Source organism: Podarcis tiliguerta (genome assembly GCF_965153285.1).
Source record: "Podarcis tiliguerta genome assembly, chromosome: 1".
Classification (NCBI taxonomy): Eukaryota; Metazoa; Chordata; class Lepidosauria; order Squamata; family Lacertidae; genus Podarcis; species Podarcis tiliguerta.
Window position 1 is genome coordinate 22,159,647 of NC_139534.1, and position 22,284 is coordinate 22,181,930.

Genomic DNA, 22,284 nt, shown 5'->3' on the forward strand with positions numbered 1-22,284 from the left:
TCTAAAACCAGAGTTAATATCCCCCCGCCCATTGCTCATCTTATTCTAGGAAGTGAAAAACAAAATCTGGGCCGAGTCTAGAATGGTTAGGTAGCTTTGACAGCACCACTCCTGAAATTAAAAGATCTTAGCATTCAAATATATTGCTCCAGCTGCTTGATGGTCTGCATGGTGTTTCCTCAGGAGTGGTGATCTAAAAGGACATGCAAACTGCAGAAGGAGCTGGCCAGAATTAGATGTTTCCAATACTCAGTGGCTGCAGGTCTGGCCCAGAGCCAACGAGGACTTGGAAAAGGATAACCTTCTCTTCACAGAGAGCGGAGCCCTGCATTACATATAGTTCCGTGATTCTTTTTACAGACATTTGCTTGGGAAAACCCAGCTGCTGAAGCTGCAATTTGAAGGCGAGAAAGGGTCTTTGTACCTGTTATCCCTCAACTTGTTTTCCCACCAAAAACCGGGCTCTCCAAGCAACTTCAAACACAGCGACAGAAGTGACATGGGTACCTGTATCACTTTTGCTGTAGTGGTAAATGCAGCTCAGGAGCAACTTTTTGCTGGAAAGGGGTTTGAGGGGAAAGGGTGAACAAGCCCCTCTCCCCTATACCAGTCTACTGTTTCAAACTGTGTTAATTTTTTTTAAAAAAAACACCCAGAAACTTAGTTCTGCTACAAGGCGTTGATCAAGCCAGTATCTCGCTTTCCATCTGTCCCTTTGGAAACATGTCTAATTATTTCAAGTAAAGAAAACACTATGCATGGTTAAATTTGTTTCCTAGCTGTAAATGTTTGACATAACCTTGAGCCCAATTTGTGCTTGCACCCAGCATGTTTCTCTAGTTGGTACAACCAGTGCAATGCTCTTGATATGCAACTGGAAGAAATACTTAGCTTTTTGAAAATTCTTCAGGGCCTTTGAAGACTTAAGAAAACGAACAAACCTCAAACTGGACAACAGACCTCCCCCTCCACACAATGCCTGCTTCAGTTCCAATATAACACCAGTGAAATATCCCACCCCCTATTCCCAACCTAGCAAGTCCAGGAGTTGCAGTTCCACAAGTTAAGAACTTCTCTGCACTCTCACACAACTTTTTCTAGTTTGTCATGGAGAAGGGCCATTACAGTTAAACCAGATCGTATCTTTTGAGTGTCTGGTGTGCCCACTAGAGTCCCACAGCTATGTACGGAATCACGCCAATCATAAAGGTAAAGGTAAAGGTACCCCTGCCCGTACGGGCCAGTCTTGCCAGACTCTAGGGTTGTGCGCTCATCTCACTCTATAGGCCGGGAGCCAGCGCTGTCCGAAGACACTTCCGGGTCACGTGGCCAGCGTGACATTGCTGCTCTGGCGAGCCAGAGCCGCACACGGAACGCCGTTTACCTTCCCGCTGGTAAGCGGTCCCTATTTATCTACTTGCACCCGAGGGTGCTTTCGAACTGCTAGGTTGGCAGGCGCTGGGACCGAACGACGGGAGCGCACCCCGCCGCGGGGATTCGAACCGCCGACCTTTCGATCGGCAAGTCCTAGGCGCTGAGGCTTTAACCCACAGCGCCACCCACGTCACGCCAATCATAGATGATCATTAAATCCAGAGCTGAGGTTCAATGCTTCTAAATGGAAGAATCCAATCACTTTGTTTAAACATTGTTGTTTTATCCACTTTGTCAAGGAATCCAATTTAATATAAATTAGGTTTCTGTTTTCAGAATGGCATGGGAAATTTGCATTATTTAAGAGGACATCTCCTGCTTTTATTTATTTATGTTCAAAATTCCCCTTGCTATTTGCTTTTAATTCAATGCCTGCTCTTAAAAAAAATTTTTTTTTTGATACCCTGGGGGCAAGTTGACTTCATTTTTAAGCTCCAAACCTTAGGGACTGCCTTTTCGTCTATGAGCAATTATAATCTCTGCAGTTAACCTACGGCAGTCTTTTGATAATGCCTCCTGTGTATCAAGTGTGATGGGGGAGGGCACAAAGGGAGGTATTCTGTACTCCTGTTCCCCATCATTCCCCTGAAGATCTGCCAAAGGCAGTATCCTTCAAACTCCTCTTTATTTTTATTTTTCAAGTGCAGGCCGCTTGGTTGCCAAGGATACGCTTCTTCTTTTTCTTCTTCTTTGCAATATGTTTCTCATCTCCCATTTAAATACATTTCTAACCATTAAAAAACACACAACTGCTCAAAATGTTATAAGCCAGACCAAGAAGCTAAAGGACCAAGGTATAATATGCATTTAAGTATAATGTAAAATGATTGACGGCTCAACAGAGGCAGGTTTCCCAGTGCTCTGCCTGGACTTAGATTCAGGGTAAACTAGCAAACTGCTGTTTAAGCAAAATGGATTTGGGTGCTCTTGCCACTTGCAATATAAATGTTTCCTGGAAACTGACAAATATATTGATAGAGATAAGGACATTCTTATAGCATTCATGCTGAAATGTATTAAAAGGTAAAGGTACCCCTGCCCGTACGGGCCAGTCTTGACAGACTCTAGGGTTGTGCGCCCATCTCACTCAAAGAGGCCGGGGGCCAGCGCTGTCCGAAGACACTTCCGGGTCACGTGGCCAGCATGACATCGCTGCTCTGGCGAGCCAGAGCCGCACACGGAAAACGCCGTTTACCTTCCCGCTAGTAAGCGGTCCCTATTTATCTACTTGCACCCGAGAGTGCTTTCGAACTGCTAGGTTGGCAGGCGCTGGGACCGAACAGCGGGAGCGCACCCCGCCACGGGGAGTCGAACCGCCGACCTTACGATCGGCAAGCCCTAGGCGCTGAGGCTTTAACCCACAGCGCCACCCGCGTCCCTGCTGAAATGTATTACTCTGAAGCAAATGGGACAGTATCAGGGCTTGCTTCAAGGACTGAAGCATGAAATTAATAAAATCTGCCACCAATCTTAATTTACATTGTGCATACTTAAAATTAATCCAGAATATAGATGCAACTGGGCATAGGACTCAAATTACAGGTTTGGAGAGAACTGTATAGCACAAGGGGACATAAAAAGAAATCTCCTGAATAAAACTGGGGCAATATGCAGGTAATTATTCCCAAATTAAATCCTGCTCCCGCCCCTGAAATGACATACATTTGCACGGCACTTTAAACCATGGTTAAGCAAAACTATGGTTTAAAGTTGAGCGAACAACCTGCTCATACACCAGGCTAAAATTGGGAGAGTTTCTTTCCTCTTGGTTACAGCTCGTGGTTTGTTTGTTTGGAGAGAAACAAACCACAAACCTGGATTCAGATCCCAAAACAGGAATTAACTCCTGGCAGTCAGGAAGGAGCAAAGCGCCCATGATTTTAGACCTGTGGAGCAGCACACTGTGTTTTCACCTTTAAACCATAGTTTAGCGTAATTATGGTTTACAGCAGCGACAGAGAACCTTGGCCTTCAAGCCACATTAGTTCCAGCAGGAGGCCTCATTTGGCTCGCAAGGCCTTTCACCCAAACCATGTCCACCTGCACTATACCTGACAGCATGTGTGATGCCAGATAAAGATGTGACTGCAAAGGAACAATTAGGAGCCCTATTGCGTGCTCCCAATTGCTCCTTAGCAGCTGATTGGCGCTGACAGCAAGCCCTGATTACACACTGCATACATAAATGCGGCATGTATATAAAGCCAACTGGGAACTCCATGCTTACAGTCAATCCCAAGTATTCAAAGCACATCATATATATGAAGGGCTTGGAATCCCATAAGGCAGGGCTAGGGCTGGCCTATATGGTGCCCTATAGACGTTGCTGGCCTGCCAACCTAGCAGTTCAAAAGCACGTTGAAGTGCAAGTAGATAAATAAGTACCACTCTGGCGGGAAGGTAAACGGCGTTTCCATGCGCTGCTCTGGCCATGCTGGCCACATGACCCGGAAAAACAGTCAAATGTCAGCTCCCTCGGTCAGTAAAGCGAGATGAGCACCGCAACCCCAGAGTCGATCGCGACTGGACTTAACTGTCAGGGGTCCTTTACCTTTGCCTTTTTAGAAGTTGCTGGACTACAACTCGCAGCATCTCTGACCACTGCTCATGCTGATTGGGGTTGATGGAGTCCAACAACATCCGGAGGGCACCATTCTGACTCCACCTGCTGTGAGTCAGTATTACTACCATCCATATTGCAAATAGGGAGAGAGTGGCTTGTCTGGAAGCCAGCAAGTGAGTTCATGGCAAAGGCGAGAACCAGGAACTTGCCAATCTGTAGCTCCTTCTCTGAAACCATTGTGCCTCACTAGCTCTCTAGATTTCAGCTCGGCTTTAAATAAAGCACCACAGCAGCGGGGTTCATATGTGTCTCCAGTCCAGAGCTCCGTGTATATTCAGGTGTGTGCACACAAGTATTCTGATTCATAATGAACACGTGTGCAATGCATTCCCAAAGAGTGAGCTTTGTATACGCAATGGAGCGTCCATGCCTAAAACTGATCACTGGATCAGCGCATCTGAGCAGTGACTGCTTTCAAAAAACAAGGAATACCGATATTTTATTTCGGGAGGAGTGTGGGTCAAATTTTTATTCTGACCCCTAATGGCAACCTCTTTTCTAACATAAAACCTACTGCGGTCTACCGGTTTCTGTTCTTTTGGAATAAGACAACGAGTAAGTGCTCATTCTGTTTACAAGACTTTAATTAAAGCTCCCATTTAATCAGAGGGATGTAATGAATTATCTGCAACTATCATTAGCTCAGTGTACACGTCTAAAGAAGATAATTTTAAGGGTTCCCAAGAAATAGTGAAGAAGACAATTGTATGGTTGTTGTTTTTTTTTAAAAAAAGAGTAATAATAAAAAATAATAATAATATTCAGAAGCTACATAAGAAATCTGTGTGGGTCTTTGAGAGTCACTAGCATTAAGAGCCCTATGGTAACAACATGCTCTTTTCATCACAGTCAATTCATTAATGAAGGAGTCCGTGGGGGGGGGGGGAGGGAGAGAAATGAGCTAGGAAGCAGGAAAATGCAGACCATCTGCTCTGCCCAGATGCAATAAAAGCAGGCTTCTGGCATCTAACACTATTTAATAGCAATGCACAGAGATAAGATCAGTAAATCCTTTGATCAAAGATCAAGTCTCTCACACACAAAATCTTTATGCACCTCTGAACTAAAAGCCAGAATTTAACTAATATATTTCCCCAGACTTTTTTTACTTGTACATACACGCCCAACTACTGGGTTAAGATTAGGAATTAATCAAATTAATTCTACATGCAATATGTTACTTTACTGAAGTGATACTGCTCGGGTGATTTTTGCCTAGCTTCAGAATGGAACACACAGGCATACAAACAAACAACCAACTGCCCCAAACAAGTCTGGAATAGCTGCCCAGGCATAGGTATAATGAAAGAGGTGAACTTCTTACCTTGAAACTGTGAACCTTTTCATATTTTGGAATGTGTTCGTTTTCTTTCAGAGTTGCTCTTCTGACAAGTGATGTCAGCTGCGAATAAGCAAAGAGTTTAAGAGGTTGCCAGATTGTCACAGATGACTTTTGAAAGCCCAGCCGCATTCCCAAGGCTGCCATCAATAAATCTCTTTGACGGCTCTCCTGTTTGGAGTTGTGAACGGCAGATCTATTAGCTTTTTGCCCTGACCAAGACTCTTTGGATGGCATTTTGGAAGAACTGGCAGGCGGAAACCGAAACCAAGAACCAAAAAACCCAAACACCAAAAATAAAATAAAAACAAGAACTTTGCACCGATCTCAATTTGAGTTAAACAAAGGCAGCATTATTATCCTGAAGCCTAAACTGAGCTGAAGATGGGCATCATTGATGCAGTTACTATTTTACTTTAAAAGAAAAATCTGGTTTGGCTGTGGTTTCTTCTCTCTTGAGGGCTTTTGTATTTTTAAAAAAGCTTTCTAATTCAAGCCTGAAAACTTATGGGTCTGAATGTAAACAAAAGCAGAGTCCCTGTTAACAAAAGAAATCCCGGAATGTCTTCATCCATTTAGAAACCTATGCAGTGAATGCAGAAGAGGCAGTTTTCTAGACTCTTTTCTTCCCTATTCAACCATACTGATGACCATTTTGTATCAAAAGATGCTCACATACTGCATATAATCAGTTTCCAGTTAACAGACACTCTGCTAACCTCAGTCTAGCAAGGAGAGGGAGGAGGGGGCGGGCTTTAGCCTTCAGCAATGAATCTGATTGGTTAGATTTAGATGGCATGCAACCAACGAAGAGCTGGCAATAGAATTTAAGCAGCGTGGTGCTCAGGCTCACTCATCCCCCCTCCCACAGGAGACTTTCTTGCTGGCTCAAGAGAAAAAAAAAATCAGCAGGAAGATAATGAGCAATGAATGAGTCATGCATCATTGCAAAATGGCATCTCTGCCATTTAAAAACTAAGGAGATTGCTCTTCAGTTTTAATGCCTGGAAATGTAGTGCAAGCAGGAAAGGAAGGAAAGCTCCATATTACATGGATGATGGAGACAGATGAACACTAATCCTATTGCTCATGACTATTCTCACATGCAGGGACACGGGTGGCACTGTGGGTTAAACCACAGCCTAGGACATGCCAATCAGAAGGTCGGCGGTTCGAATCCCCACGACGGGGTGAGCTCCCGCTGCTCGGTCCCTGCCCCTGCCAACCTAGCAGTTTGAAAGCACGGCAAAGTGCAAGTAGATAAATAGGTACCACTCTGGCAGGAAGGTAAACAGTGTTTCCGTGCGCTGCTCTGGTTCCCCAGAAGCGGCTTAGTTATGCTGGCCACATGACCCGGAAGCTGTACGCCGGCTCCCTTGGCCAATAAAGCAAGATGAGCGCCGCAACCCCAGAGTCGGTCACGACTGGACCTAATGGTCAGGGGTCCCTTTACCTTTATTCTCACATGCACCTCCCTTTACCTTTTTACAACAATTTCACGGTAACACAAAATGCCTTTTCTTTTGCACTTGCCGTCTACTTTGCTCAGCCCCTTTTTTCTTAAAAGGCTGTCACCATCACCTTCCTCTCCACCAACATCTTACATCTTGTGTAATGATTCCCCACTGTATCCAAATGAGTTGGGGCGATGGTACTGAAATGGGATTAGTGGTTGAGCTGGATGCCCCCAATGTCCTTTTCCAGCAACTGATGGAACTGTGGCAACTGATTGTAAGAATTATACTAGAATGATCAAACTAGGATGAGTGCTGGAGGTTGCTTTGAGAGGCCTGGCAAACTGGACAAAGCCGCCATCCTTTGATGTGGAGGCCGTTCTCTTTAGTTTTCATGTTCCGGAAGGGTCCAACGTTTTGGAAAGGGAGCTCACCTTCTGAGTCCCTCTTCCCAGGTGTGGAATGTGGTATTTCTGTGTGTGAAAGTCAAGATGCCACAGGCTAAGAGTGGAATACAGTGGTACCTCGTGTTAAGAACTTAATTTGTTCTGAAGGACCGTTCTTAACCTGAAACTGTTCTTAAGCTGAGGTACCACTTTAGCTAATGGGGCCTCCCACTGCCGCCGCATGATTTCTGTTCTCATCCTGAAGCAAAGTTCTTAACCCGAGGTACTATTTCTGGGTAAGTCTGTAACCTGAAGCGTCTGTAACCCGAGGTACCACAGTACAGCGGTACCTCAGGTTAAGTACTTAATTCGTTCCGGAGGTCCGTACTTAACCTGAAATTGTTCTTAACCTGAAGCACCACTTTAGCTAATGGGGCCTCCTGCTGCTGCCGCACCACCGGAGCATGATTTCTGTTCTCACCCTGACGCAAAGTTCTTAACCTGAAGCACGATTTCTGGGTTAGTGGAGTCTGTAACCAGAAGCGTCTGTAACCTGAAGCGTATGTAACCTGAGGTACCACTGTACACTGCTCACCAGAAACTTAGCAAGGATGGAGTAAGTAAGAGAAAACGTTCTCATGTGAATCAGTAACTGGTTAAGAAACAAGAACTAGAGAGCAGGAATAAGAGGACATTTCTCTCTCTCTACTGATGGATCAAGAATTAGAATGAGCAGTGAGGGCTTGAAGATACCAAAAATGTTCAGGGAGGTTGAAACAGAAAGGAATTGCCAGGAGCTCCTAATCACTGTCTCAAAACTGGGCAAATGGGCAGTAGAATGGCAAATGCAATTCAATGTTTTTGTTCTTGTGTTTATTATGCATTTTGTGTGTTTTTTTATCTTTTATGTTGTGGACCGCCGCAAGATTTACAGCTGAAGAGTGGTATACGAATTTAATAAATGATAAATAATAATAAATGAAATTGACTGGGCCTGATTTTTATACTTCTGTGCTCACTGCAAGAGGCATAAAAGGCATGTACAGTACCTGCCAAGTCCATCATATGGCATGTAACATGGTATGGCATGGAACATGCTCTCAAATTTAATGCTACAGCTATATTTACAAAGGAAGGGGTGGGATGATTAACACGTGTGGAAGCATTCAGGTGAACAATAAACTAGCAGCATTTAATTTTTCCTTCCCCACTACTAGTGTTGTGAAACTCATTATATGTTGTATCCAATGCTCGAGGCTACTTTGCATTTTGTACGTAGTAATTGATACGTGAATGCAAAACGCACACAGCCTGTATCAGCTGAGAATGGCATTTTTACATCTCAACTGTTCATGGCAAAATACTTGGGAAGTAGGAGTCCAAGTCTTTCCCATTCATTATTTCCCCATTATTCTTTAACAAAAGCAGTGACTTGAAGTGTACATGAGCCACTCTCGTTTCATGCGTGGTGTGCAGATTTTGTACTGTGGTTAATTTGGGTTTGAATAAATCTTAGATAGGGCTGCCATATTTCAAAAAGTGAAAATCCAGGCACAAAAGTTGTTGAGCTTGTTTTAAAGCTTTTTCTCTTTTTTAAAGGAAAATCGGCAAAATATCAACACTTCCAATATAAGCTGCCATATGCCTGGGTTATTCTAGACATTTTTAATGATTTTTGAAAATCCCACCCGGACACTATTTTCAATGGACGAATCCTGGTTATGTCCAGGAAATTCCGGACATATGGTAGTTTGTATTAGGTGTTAACTTTGAGACAATGCAGATGTGTTGCGGCAAGAATCCTCTTAGAAAGGCATCTGCATGAGAGTTGGGGGAATATTTTTTTAAGAGAACGTTTGCTATCTGTGGCTTTGATAGTTACTTGTATTAAAATAGTAGTTTTCTCTTTTTAAATCTACTGTCTTGTTAATCAGTGCATGCTTTATTTAATTTTTAAAGAAGTTATTCTATCTTGTAGCCCTAGTGAAGAGGTTTCATTTCACACCTGAGTGGGGAATATTTGGTCACAGGGGGGGAAAATGGCTGACAGGACAAGCTATTTATGCAGGCTTCCTCAACATTGGCCCTCCAGATGTTTTTGGCCTACAACTCCCATGATCCCTAGCTAGCAGGACCAGTGGTCAGCGATGATGGGAATTGTAGTCTCAAAACATCTGGAGGCCCAAGGTTGAGGAAACCTGCTATTTATGCCAAAATAGGTGGTGGTGGTGGTGGAATAGCTATGAAAGAAGCTTGTCTTCCTGGATCATCATAATCTCCACATAAAATTTTAAAAATGCCACTTGTGCTACAAACTTCCATCAAGCAGCTGTCCCTATGGATTTATTTCTAAGGCAAGGGGATTGAAAAAGTCACTCATGGAGAATAAGGCATGGCTTTGTTTACAATGGTAAAGCAATGGGTTGTATCCAAGTAGGTTATACTCAAAAGTAGACCCACTGGAAGTAATAGGAACAAGTAACATAACTCCATTGATTTCTCTGGTTCCCTGTAGCTGCATTGACTGTCTAGGAAAATAAAGTATTTTCCAGTTCAATTACCAGTAGAAATAAGCAAGCCACCAACTTTGCACTTATATAATTAAGACTGCACCTTCCAAGATCCTTGAAACATCATAAATAATTGTAAGTATTAACATAAATCATTTTGATATTTTTCTTTCCTCCCATGGCAAAGAGCATGTTTATATTTTGACGTGCTTATTTCCTACTTGTCAGTTTCCCTTTTCCCTATATTTCTTAAAACCTGATTTATTTTCAATTACACTTTAGGGTCACATTAGCAGAAAATGATTTCTGGATCCTGGAAAATTAAATCTAGAGAACGCCAATAAAAAGCAGAACAAAAACTACCTGACAGGAAAAGGTCACCCCTTCACAGCTATGATTATGAAAAAGAGATTTTAATCAGAAAAGGTAGTTTTAAACTAATGAATTTCCATTCTCATGTGACTTTCTGCTACAGAAACCTATGGAACAATGTTACAAAGCTTACATAAATTAGTGCTACCTTGATCATTGGCGGGATTTAAAAAAAACACACCAAAAAACCAAACAAACCCAAAAACAGTCATGCAGACTTAGAAATCACCCACACCTAAATCACCCACATTATTTATGAAGTTATATAATACCCAGGCAAATAACACAACCCAACCAATATAAGATTCGAGTTGTTTTGTATGAGAATACTGAATACCTATTCAAATACTGTATATTCAGAACAAAATTTTCCCGGAGAAAGCACTGGGCTACACTCCATATTTGAATATATGGTCTAATCCTACACAGCTGAATTGCCTGTGGACAAGATAAACCAGGACAAAGTGTTGCCTGTATGCCACAAAACCTTATTACACTGTTGTTATGATGATTTTTTTTTTCATATTATGCTGTCTATTATCCTTTTTATTATGTTTTTATTACTGATGCTCCATAAAATGTTTTCTTAATGTTGTACATTGCCCAGGGATCTTTTGATAAAGGCTGTTATACAAACTGAATTGTTGTTGTTAGTAAAATATCTGTGGTCAATTGCTTCACGTGTACTTCTTTATTTTCTGATGAGACATTGATATTCAATTGCATTCTCAAACTCTCTTGAAGTTGGTCTAGAAAACAACTGACCTGCCTGGGAGTTAGGTTACAAAGTGTGAACAGAGTTTGGAATGAATGCAAAATAAGATGACTTTATAGCAGTTCAGAACTATAATTTATTGGGTTGTTTCTATTTCTATTGTGTATTTTGTGTTTTTATATTGTGGTTTTCTGTTGTAGCCACCCTCAAGCCTGCGGGTATAGGGCAGTATATAAATTTAATAAATAATAATAATAATAATAATAATAATAATAATAATAATAATATGTCAGTGATATCGTGCTCAAAATAAAGAGCACGGGGAGAACACTGGTATATGTGGAAATGTGAAATGGGGTGCCCTTTTTTGTGAGAGTCTACTCTCAATCAGGGTGCTCCTCCCTAGCTGCACTGGGAAAAGGAAATGGGAGATGCTTATGGGCCTACAAAATAGTTGCATCTAGTCAGATGCAGTAGTTAGTGGTTTGTACAGGAATCTGCATAGCAATTCAACCTTGGCCAAAAGCCATTCTGGAAAATCAATCTTTTAATTCAAAATGGATTTTTGAAATCCAGCTGCTGTTAAGTAAAACTGCAAATTTAAGACGATCTTCATAAATTTTCCAAAAGCCCAGAAATGCCAGAGTGATATATCTCGATACTAATATATATTTTCTCATACAATTCTTGATTCTCACACATATAATTTTGTGGATGTCCAGCAAGCAATACATTAGCCCTATCTGTGAAAACATCATACCTCCAGCCATAATATTTTGTTGTCTCCACAGGCATGTGAATGAACTTGATCCTCATGGATGTGAAAGTTAAAAGTCTTATCTGACGTATTAATTTTGCAGTTCTTCAGTTCATTTGGCTGATTCAGCTCTGAAGGAATTTGGTGTATTTTGCTACTACAAACATCATTTGTTGCAGATTTAATTGGATGCAAGTTATCCAAACTAGCTGTTCAGAAACTGTAAATGAAAACTGCAGACTGGCCAAAGCGTTTCAAAGTGGCCATTCGCCTATCACTAACTAAAATCTCTGCCCAAATAATTTAACACTTTGTCTACTGGAAAATAACTGCAAACCACAATGATATAAATTTTGCTAAAGTCATTCAGTGAAAGATTACACTTACACTTTGTTAAAATGATTTTGCTGTTGAGCCATTGCTGTTCTAGTGAGTTCACAAAGCTACTTAGCATTTTAAGCTAGAGATATCCTTTTTTTTCTAGGTAAAAGCACTTTAGAAGCATCCATTCTCAGCGTTGTGTGAAATTGAGTCGCTAAACTATCATCTTCATCCTACAATGACATGACCTAGCCTTGCCAATAGCTATTCCTTTGGAACAATACCTCAAATTGGCAAGAAATCACACGGTGAAATGAAGGATTTTGCCCAATCGTTCTTTTTATAAATAGCAACGGGACAATGAGACAGAGTCAAAGTCCACAACTGCCTTCAAAAGTTAGATCAACGTCCCTCAGTAATGTCAGGATCCTTCTTCACAAATTCGCCTCTAGTTCCTGGGTGCAGCAAGGAATTGCATGATCTATTAATAAGAGACAGTAACGTCCTAGACTCATGATCCATACGGGTGAAACTGTTTCTGCGGATGACAATGTGGGGGCCATTGTAATGTGTGGGCAGACTCTCACATAGTCTCATTACTTACTCACTGCAAGGATGAAAATAACTGGCTGCTAAGGAGGTTTGACAAGTTACCTATGGCGGATGAATCCCCATACTATTCAATGTATAAAGGTAAAAGGTAAAGGGACCCCTGACTGTTAAGTCCAGTCGTGGATGACTCTGGGGTTGCTGCACTCATCTCGCTTTATTGGCCGAGGGAGCCGGCGTACAGCTTCCGGGTCATGTGGCCGGCATGACAAAGCCACTTCTGGCGAACCAGAGCAGCGCACTGAAACGCCGTTTACCTTCCTGCCAGAGTGGTACCTATTTATCTACTTGGCACTTTGACGTACTTTCGAACTGCTAGGTTGGCAGGAGCAGGGACCGAGCAACGGGAGCTCACCCTGTCGCGGGGATTCGAACAGCTGACCTTCTGATCGGCAAGTCCTAGGCTCTGTGGTTTAGACCACATCGCCAACGTATATCAGAGGCTAAATCACTGTGTTGCTCTTTTCTCCTGTGGCTTTGTGTTAAGTATTATTTTCCTTTGCTTTCTATTTGTTTTGTCCAGTCATTACCTTACAACAATGGTATATGGCTAATTGAGCATACATACTACTACAAGAACAGGCTTGCAAATTGCCATTCATATAGGCCAGAATACACACATACTTGCAACCCCCACAGTGCTTATACTGTACTTTCTTTGGCAAAACCCAACTGTGTCATTGCTGGGGATTCTTTAGAAAGGCGTTACTAATGGAATTTATTATTTTTGAATGATAGCAACAACAGAATTAGAAGGAACAATACGTCTTGTATATTTGTAACGATCTTCTGTTCCATTTCAGAGCCTGGGCTGTTTTTTTAAATTTATAATAGCCTTTTTCATGTTTTTGGTTATCATAATCATTTTAATATGAGAAAAAAAAAATTTGAAATATCCTACTAGAGCACTAGAAAACACAGTGCTCTTCAGTAACATTTTAAGTATATATACACAGCAAATAGTCATGATATTTCTGGAGAGTAAAAAATATAGTTTATCAGAATTGTACTGAAGGCCACATTGCCAAAATATCTAAAGCCCAGGAACAAATAAGAATCCAGGTTATTATTATTATTATTATTATTATTATTAAAACAACAACTCAAAATTCACAAAACTCAAAACAGCCTCTTCTGTATTTAATATTTAGAGTGTTGCATTAATATTCCTGTTACCATGAAGCTGGGTTCTGTGTTGTGAGCAACATGTAGGGGTATAGCAGGATGTTAGTGGCTTTAGATCAGTGGTTCGCAACCTTTTTTTGGCCATGCCCCACCTAAGCATCAGAACAAATCAGCTGGGTTTTTCTTCCATTATAAATAATATTTTTTGACTGTTAGCATTTACTATATTACAACAAATAGTATACCCTTTGTTCTTAAACTTTCATTACACCCTTGATGATATAATAATAATAAATAATAAATAATAATAAATAATAATAAATAATAAATAATAAATAATAAATAAATAAATAAATAAATAAATTAATAATAATAATAATAATAATAATAATAATAATAATAATAATTTATTTATGCCCCATCCACCTGGACTTTCACAGTGAAAAAGTGGGGAAGAATTTTTGTAAAATAACTGATATTTACTGAGAAACCATACCTTACTTAAGTTAGTGAAAGATTGCGGGGGGGGGGGGAGTAATTTGCATTTAAACACTTGACCTGTAATTTCTCTGTTCCTAATACACACTTCTCAAATGTTTTTATGCTCAAAAATGCTTTTAATTTCTTTGAAAAGTACAGTGTTGTTTATTTCTTTCATACCCATTATCCTGTACGACAATGTCCTATTTTTCAAATCAGATTAGGAACTTTGGGAAAGTGTCGGAAGAACAAAATTGTGATTGAGTAACTTACCCTTTTTTCTACTATGTCATTGTCTCCTGAAGACTCTTTGCCATCAAGTGTATCTCTCACAGCCACTGTATGCTTCTTGTTTGTTGGCTCTCTGCTTAAAGTTGTATATCCTATGTGTTCATAAATTGGATTTATGGTCATCTTGGCAATGTATTCTGCTGCCTTGGTTTCAATATAAAGGGTGATCAATCCATCTGTCACCAGGTCGTGGATAGACTCAAAACGCTTCTCTCCAACGAAGTGTTTTCCATCATAGTAAAGTCTGAAGTTTCTGGTTTGATTTCCAAATCTGCCTCAACGGAAGAGAAGAGGTGTATTAAAAAAAACAACCAACCTCCAGCAAGAGAACTTTGCACATAATAAACATTCTCAAACAAACCGAGGCTAGTATATTCCGTGGGTGGTTTGAACGAGGAATACAGAATGGTCAGTCTTTGGCTTCAATTTCCAGCTTCAAGGACGGTGTACAAATCAGAACCTCATGGGAGGGGGAAACCAACCACTGTGGATAGAACGCCAAAGATGTGCTTGGCCTTGAAAGACATGCTTTGTCCTCTTGTTACTTAATTATCTTGTGGACAAGCTGAAATTTAAAGCAGCTCAATGCTCAGTTGCTTGCCTATGAAGGAAGAAGTTCTCATCACACAGGATTATCTGTTGGAGAACATTAATACAAAGATCTGATGTATCTCTGCACCCTGTTGCCTTTCTGTAGGAAGAGGTCGTTCAGGGCAGAGTCGTGTTCAAGCGCCATCAATGATACTGGGTGGAACTATTGCCAGAAGTGCAGCCATGCAGGACACACTACGCACAAGGCCAAGCATTCTTCATTCGTGGCCAAAGACCAAGGACTAACTTTTCAAGCTTTGCATAAAAGCTGCCTTGTGCCGGGCTTATTAAGTCTGCAGTTCAAGGAAATCTTTGTGGCATAATGGCTCTGCAAGCTGGCGATTGATTCTGCAGCCCAAGTTGGAAATCATGTTCAGAGTTAAGCTGAATTCTTGCACTTATGAAACATCCCACCCAACGAGTGGAATGCAAGGATGCCTGCAGTAAGTCTTAGGTGGATGAACTCCCTTGGGGACTGTTTGTAGGTCTTTAGGCCACAGTCAACACTACTTTTCCTAGAGGATGAAGGCATCCCCACCCAAAACAACAACAACACCACATTTGCTGCTGTCAAGTCACTGACCAGACAACAGTACCAGCTACCAGTTTTAGCAGTGTATGAACAAAGCACTTTTTTTTGGGGGGGGGGGATATAACCTTGAAATGTCCATCAGTCCATATACAATTGAGGTTTTAACCCACAACATTCATCATCCACCGTAGTGGCATGTAGTCCAATTTATGTATTCAGCAGAGGGTGTTCTGGAGAAGACACGCCTGCTTTGACCGATGACGCCTACTGCAGTCCCGGCAATGAGGGTCAGAACTGGGGATAGCTTACTCATAACACGCCTTGGGTAAATAATGACAAACAAAACCCAAGATGATGATGGCAGCTGTGGTGTGTATGTTGTGTAGGACGCCTGTGCCTTAAGCAGTTGGGCAAAGAAGTCTTCCTGTAATTGGGCAATAGGAAACCTTGCCCAAATGAGGGAAATATAGCAAAAGAATACAAAATCTGGCAAAACAAACGGACGTTGATGAGGCAAGACAAGAAAAGGGGGGATTCTGAGGAACGTGGTGCTGAAGTTATATTAAACAATACACATTTCTTTAAATCCATTTGAAGCAGAATGACTTTTCAGCCAAATTTCAGCATGGTGTGTATTTCTGGCTATACATGGGGAGGGTTACAAGACATGGGTTTTTTTGGGGGGGGTGGGGAGGTGAAGAAGAATGGGTGCTGCTGGCAATATTCGGCTAAAATACCCTGTCCCTGCACACTTCTGTTGCATTATAGGGATGGCAATGCTAGCATACCTTACAGGGCTATTATAAGGCTTGAGATACTGCAACGATGTGCTATGAACACTTGAAATGCATTTTATAAACGCTATAATCCTCCACGGGCAAACAGTCATCATTATTAAAATATTGCTTTTCTGTCCTGTGCTGAATGTAACTGTTTTCCACTAGGAAACCTAACCTTTACACATTTTTGCCCATCTTGCTAAGTTACACAGAAACGCAACGATAACACACACTTTTGTAACAGCTGCTTTTTGTTTATTAAACAGGAAATTGGGTGTATATAATCGCATACTCTCATGTCTTAACAGAGGCTTGCTGGAAATGTTATTCCACGAACGTACAAAATGGGCTTTGACAATGTCATTAGGACGCTCTAAATGGAATCCATTGTGCACTTATTTGCAAATAGCAGGCCTAAAATAAATGACTTGGTTGTATTAAAAAATGGTTTGGGATGACTTGTCTGGTCTCTCTTGCTGACCAGCAGCGTGCAATAATTTGCACAACCGGGGAGGACTGAGCTAAACTGGAAGCACAGTTCTAGCTTTAAAAGCACACAAACATGCACACTTGTGAGAAAGCAGGAGGAGGTCAGGACAATTTCTCCAGAGGTTCAGCCACCTGGCTGAGGACCTCTTCTGCCTTCCAGTGTCATCTGGCAAGAGCATGGGGAAGAGGAAGATGGCAGCATATCCTGCCTGCCAGAGCAGCTCCTATTGTCACACAACTTGAGTCCCCCCCTCCCACTGGTTTTCACCTACCATAACATGAGGGAAGCCTGGGCATTAGAGTGGGGGCACCTATTTCCTCGGCTTTCCTTTAGAATACATAGCAGGGACAAATGGTTTTAGTACACAGTGGGCTCTGCTGTGGTGCCTCTGAAGGCGTAGGGAGCTGGAGAGGTAGAAATCCATGAATTGAATGTTACAGCAAGTCTGCAACTTATGTGCATTTAAACTTGTGTGATTCAGCTCCATTTCCACCCCATCGTTCAGCCTGGACACTGAGGTCCAGCTCCGAGGGCCTTCTGGCGGTTCCCTCACTGCGAGAAGTGAACCTGCAGGGAACCAGGCAGAGGGCCTTCTCGGTAGTGGCACCTGCTCTGTGGGTCATCCTCTCATCAGATGTCAAGGAAATAAACAACTATCTGATTTTTAGAAGACATCTGAAGGCAACCCTGCATCAGTAGGTTTTTTAAATGTTTGTTTTATATGTGTTGGAAGCAGCCCAGAGTTGCAAAATTTTTGTTACTATTAAGCTTTACACAGGTGGCAAATAGATATAAAACAATTAAAAATGGGGCACGGTTCTGGGAAAAATGAGAATCCCTCCTGCCATTGAACCCAGTGGGTTTTGACTATATGCGATTTTGGCTTTAGACGTGATTCCCAGAGCGTAATCCCTCATGAATTGTAGTAGATTAAAACAGGGAAAAACAGGTCTCTCTTGCACCTTCCCTGGAGCATTCTTGTCTCTAAAGTTGCATACTTTAGAGGAAGCTGGTAAAAAAGGCCTCTCTTTTCCAGTGTCACAAGTGACGTTTTGTGGAAGTTATATCATTCTAAAGCACACATTCATATGATGAATGATAGGGAGCTCAAAATTTAAACAAACCCCTCTTGATGGGATACGGAGCTTCAAAAATCGTTAACCTGCCCTGGTCCCAAGTATCTTGTTGAAAGAGCTTCTTGCTTTGCCCACGAGACACAGCAGACTTTGAACTTATTCTAATTTCAGGGTTGCTTCCAGCAGGAGAGCTGGGAATTTTATTTATTAATCTGGGAGTGGAAAGATTTTGAAAATGTGTAAATCTCTTATTTGAGGTTTAAAGAAGAAAAGCAACTATATGCTAGAGGCTTAGTACCACATGCTCAACTAATGACCCCCTGCTTTAGCCGGCTTCATTTTAAGGGGAGTCTTATTCGTGACACAGGTTATGTTCCTTGGGAACATTACAGCAGATGAGGAAAGACATTTAAGAGGGAAGAAAACTGAAGCAAAGATAGTGCCAAACTTGGATTAAGGTTGGATAGGACTCTCTCAATCCCAATGCTTTTCAAGCTGCTTCCTAGCCTAGGAAGGTAGCTACTCCAGTTCATTAAAAATGAGAGTGAATTAGAACATTTCTAAAAATGAAACCTCAGTATGATTACTAGTATCAACACTATCTCATTTTCTAATGCAACATTTCCACAGAATCAGGAAGCTGGAATAGGCCCATATCCACCTACATATCCCCCAACCACAGCCAAGCACCCAAACTTAAGCTATTCAATCCATACCACAGTGTACCAAAAGCAGTCTTTTTTGCAGTTGTTTTAAGGCACAGAGATTTGGGTTTTTTTAAAAAACAATTTTGCATAACAGTGATATGTCCATTATCACTTCTGAGGACCTCAACTTTTGCAACCCAAATGTTCATAAGGTGAGGTGACTAAAAAAACAACAAGCAGCAAAATCTAGCCCAGCAGCAAATTCAATAGTTACTGGATACTTCTTCAGTATGTTCTCCTGTTAGCCCCTTACATTTAAAACGAAAACAGTGTCTTTATTGCAGAAACAGGTGATCTAAACTACTGTAACATTGTGTGTCAAGGACAGATGATGTTAAGTGTTTGAATGCTGTGAAATTATTTTTGCATGTTAAAGAACTCATTAACAATGACAGAAACACACGTTATCATCTGGGGTTTTTTTTTGTTTTGTTTTACTTGAGATGTCCTTGATTTTTCTTTATCCTTTGTCACATTCGCATAATGTATTTTCCCCCAAACACATTAGAAGACCTAATAATGAATAGTTGTAGGTCTGCAACAATTGCTCCTAATTACCAACATATTTCATTGGACTTGAACTCCTGCAGTGGTGGCAAATTATTGGTACTAGTTGTGAACCAATTGTTTCAAATTCCTTTTATAATACTACAAATCCATTGATGGTGCTGGAATTATATGTCGTATAATCTGGCAGACATCATGCAGTGGTGCGCTACAAACCTTACAAGATGCACGCATCTTTTAGAATTGTACATATTGCACATATCAGCACAAGCATGATATATCATAGCAAATTGTGTTCATCTATTTTTCCTTTTCATCATGATTATGGAAAGTCATTTTTCAACACATGCTTCCAGGCTGAGGTCTTATATCACAAACGGGTTTGTGTTTTCTCTGTATGCAGTTAGTATATCAGCTTCCACTCATTCTGTTTTTTCAGTCAGAGGCCCATTGGGATACCCAGCCAGAAGGGCGGGGTATAAATAATAAAATTATTATTATCATTATTAGCATTTGCTATTCCACACCAATGGGTTAGGCTTGATTGAATAATACTGTGATGGATTTTATTTGTTTGTTCCTTGATGTCTCTACTTACTCCGTCTAGGGCAGGCACATAGGTATTTCTGTACTTACAGTGGTGCCTCGCAAGACGAAAAGAATCCGTTCCGCGAGTCTTTTCGTCTTGCGGTTTTTTCGTCTTGCGAAGCAAGCCCATTAGCGGATTAGCGCTATTAGCGCTATTGACAGTTTAAGGGCTAAAAACGGCTTTTTAAGGCTTAAGGGATTAGCGGTTTTGCTGCTAAAAGGCTTTTAGCAGCTTAGCGCTTCAGAAAAACGGGTTTTGGAGCGCAAAAAAACTCAAAACTTTTCGTCAATTTTCGTCTTGCGAAGCAAGCCCATAGGGAAATTCGTCTTGCGAAGCGCCTCTGCAAACGGAAAACCCTTTCGTCTTGCGGGTTTTCCATCTTGCGAGGCATTCGTCTTGCGGGGCACCACTGTATGTACCTTTTTTAAAAAAATGACTCTTGACAGAAAATGTTGCCAGCCTCTAATTGTCATGTTTCTAGAAAACATGTGAAGGGGGCGATATCCATTTCCAGTTGGTGTCTTAAGAAAGAAAGAAAGAAAGAAAGAAAGAAAGAAAGAAAGAAAGAAAGAAAGAAAAGAGCAGAGATCTTGAACGAGAGTAATGTTTAGCTATATCAAGCTGCAAAAAATGGCAAAAATGTGATAAATTGGTCTTGCACCAGACCTCCATATTATTTATTTGTTGAGGCTGCAATTCCTGTCTCCAAGGTAATCTGCATTTACTGTGTGGAGATCTTGAGAAAACAGCTCCTCCAGACTGGATCATTAAAATCTGGCTGTGCTTTCGGCATGAGATAATTAGTTGAAGTAGGTATACTTGCACCATTTGGGATGTAGAAAAGAAAATGGCTAGATTATGCTAAGGTGAGGAGAGACGGAAGTAGTGATCAAGGGGTGGCATGTCCCGTTTTTGATGTTTGAGGCAAAACAGGAAGTGCTGCCCTGCTGCTGCCGCCACCACCTCTGCCACCAGCATTGGTGAGATTGTGTGTGCTCCATAAAATCTTGCCCCAAATCAGTGTGGAGGCAGCAGGGCCAGCCCTGGAAGGGGGTATTGGTAACTGAGAGTACTAACCAAAACCACATGTGACACACCACCCCAAAATATGGAATTTTTGTGCTAATATGCTTCCATGTGGATATATAATGTTGTTGTTGTTTAGTCGTTTAGTCATGTCTGACTCTTTGTGGCTCCATGGACCAGAGCACGCCAGGCACTCCTGTCTTCCACTGCCTCCCGCAGTTTGGTCAAACTCATGCTGGTAGCTTCAAGAACACTGTCCAACCATCTTGTCCTCTGTCGTCCCCTTCTCCTTGTGCCCTCCATCTTTCCCAACATCAGGGTCTTTTCCAGGGAGTCTTTTCTTCTCATGAGGTGGCCAAAATATTGGAACCTCAGCTTCAGGATCTGTCCTTCCAGTGAGCACTCAGGGCTGATTTCCTTCAGAATGGATAGGTTTGATCTTCTTGCCATCCATGGGACTCTCAAGAGTCTCCTCCAGCACCATAATCCAAAAGAATCTATTCTTTGGCGATCAGCCTTCTTTATGGTCCAGCTCTCACTTCCATACATCACCAGGATATATAATAGGCTCTTTTTATTAAGTGGATTCTCCAAGGGTGGAAAAATCCAGATTAAACGTAACAAAAGTATGGACTGCCATTTTGATGACATCGAATGGACCCCGCATAAAACCTGCATATACCAAACTGCCAAGATTGCATAATAAACTCCCATCTGAAAGCGCCCAGTGTTTTTATTCACTGGCTGTGAGTGCTCAAGTGTCAAAACATTCAAGCGCTGTATACATTAGCTTATCCAAGGAGCCCAGTTGCTTAGGAAGCTTAGCAGTTTGCATATACCTGAAAACTCCCGGAGTGTTCAAAACATGTCAGGGAGATTTGAGCTCCTAAACACTCTCAGATTTGCAAATGACCAAGGGCACAAACTATACAGAAACGTTTAGTGTGCCACCCACTTCACACATGCAACTGGAAATTAGTTAAGAGCAGATTTCCCATAGCCTTACTTGGAATGGCTAATAATAATAATAATAATAATAATTTTATTATTTATACCCCCGCCCATTTGGCTGGGTTTCCCAAATTGTTTTATTTTTAGACTGATTGTTTTGATTAAAGGCACTAATCAAAACTGAGAAGCAATTCTGTTCCTGTTGGTGTCACTACAGGGCTTCTTAACCCAGCCAGTGCTGTGAGCCTTCGACATCACTACCTTCCCATTCCAAACTTACCTAGTAGCAGCAGTGACAAGAGGACTCAGTGGAGCTTCTGGCAGGCCCAAAACACTGTTGGAAGCATGCATGGCAATGTCCAGAGCCAATTAGGAACCACAAGAAATCAAATTCCCAGGGTTTTTTTTGGTGGTAATTAATTTCCCATGGATCCTGGCAAAGGAGGAAGTCGTATTTATAGACTATGGGTGGTATTCAACTAACATTTGGCTCAGAATAGACTCACTGAAATTAATGAACATGACTAAATTAATTCATTATTTTCAGTAGCACCACCCTATATGTGGTATTCCCAAATCTGCCCATAAGCACCAAAAGGTTGAGGACCTCTGGTCATCAG

General features: G+C 41.4%; 1 protein-coding gene across 3 annotated transcripts in view; it reads right to left on the bottom strand.

The window, feature by feature from the left end:
- Positions 1–22,284, bottom strand: part of CHN1 (chimerin 1) — a 103,796-nt gene that overhangs the window by 27,029 nt on the left and 54,483 nt on the right. For all 3 annotated transcript variants that reach the window (XM_083411293.1, XM_083411294.1, XM_083411295.1), the window contains 2 exons: positions 14,399–14,687; positions 5,382–5,459 (listed from right to left, as the gene is read on the bottom strand). In XM_083411293.1, the coding sequence (XP_083267419.1) occupies positions 5,382–5,459; positions 14,399–14,687 (367 nt within the window). The remainder of the gene's footprint in view (positions 1–5,381; positions 5,460–14,398; positions 14,688–22,284) is intronic.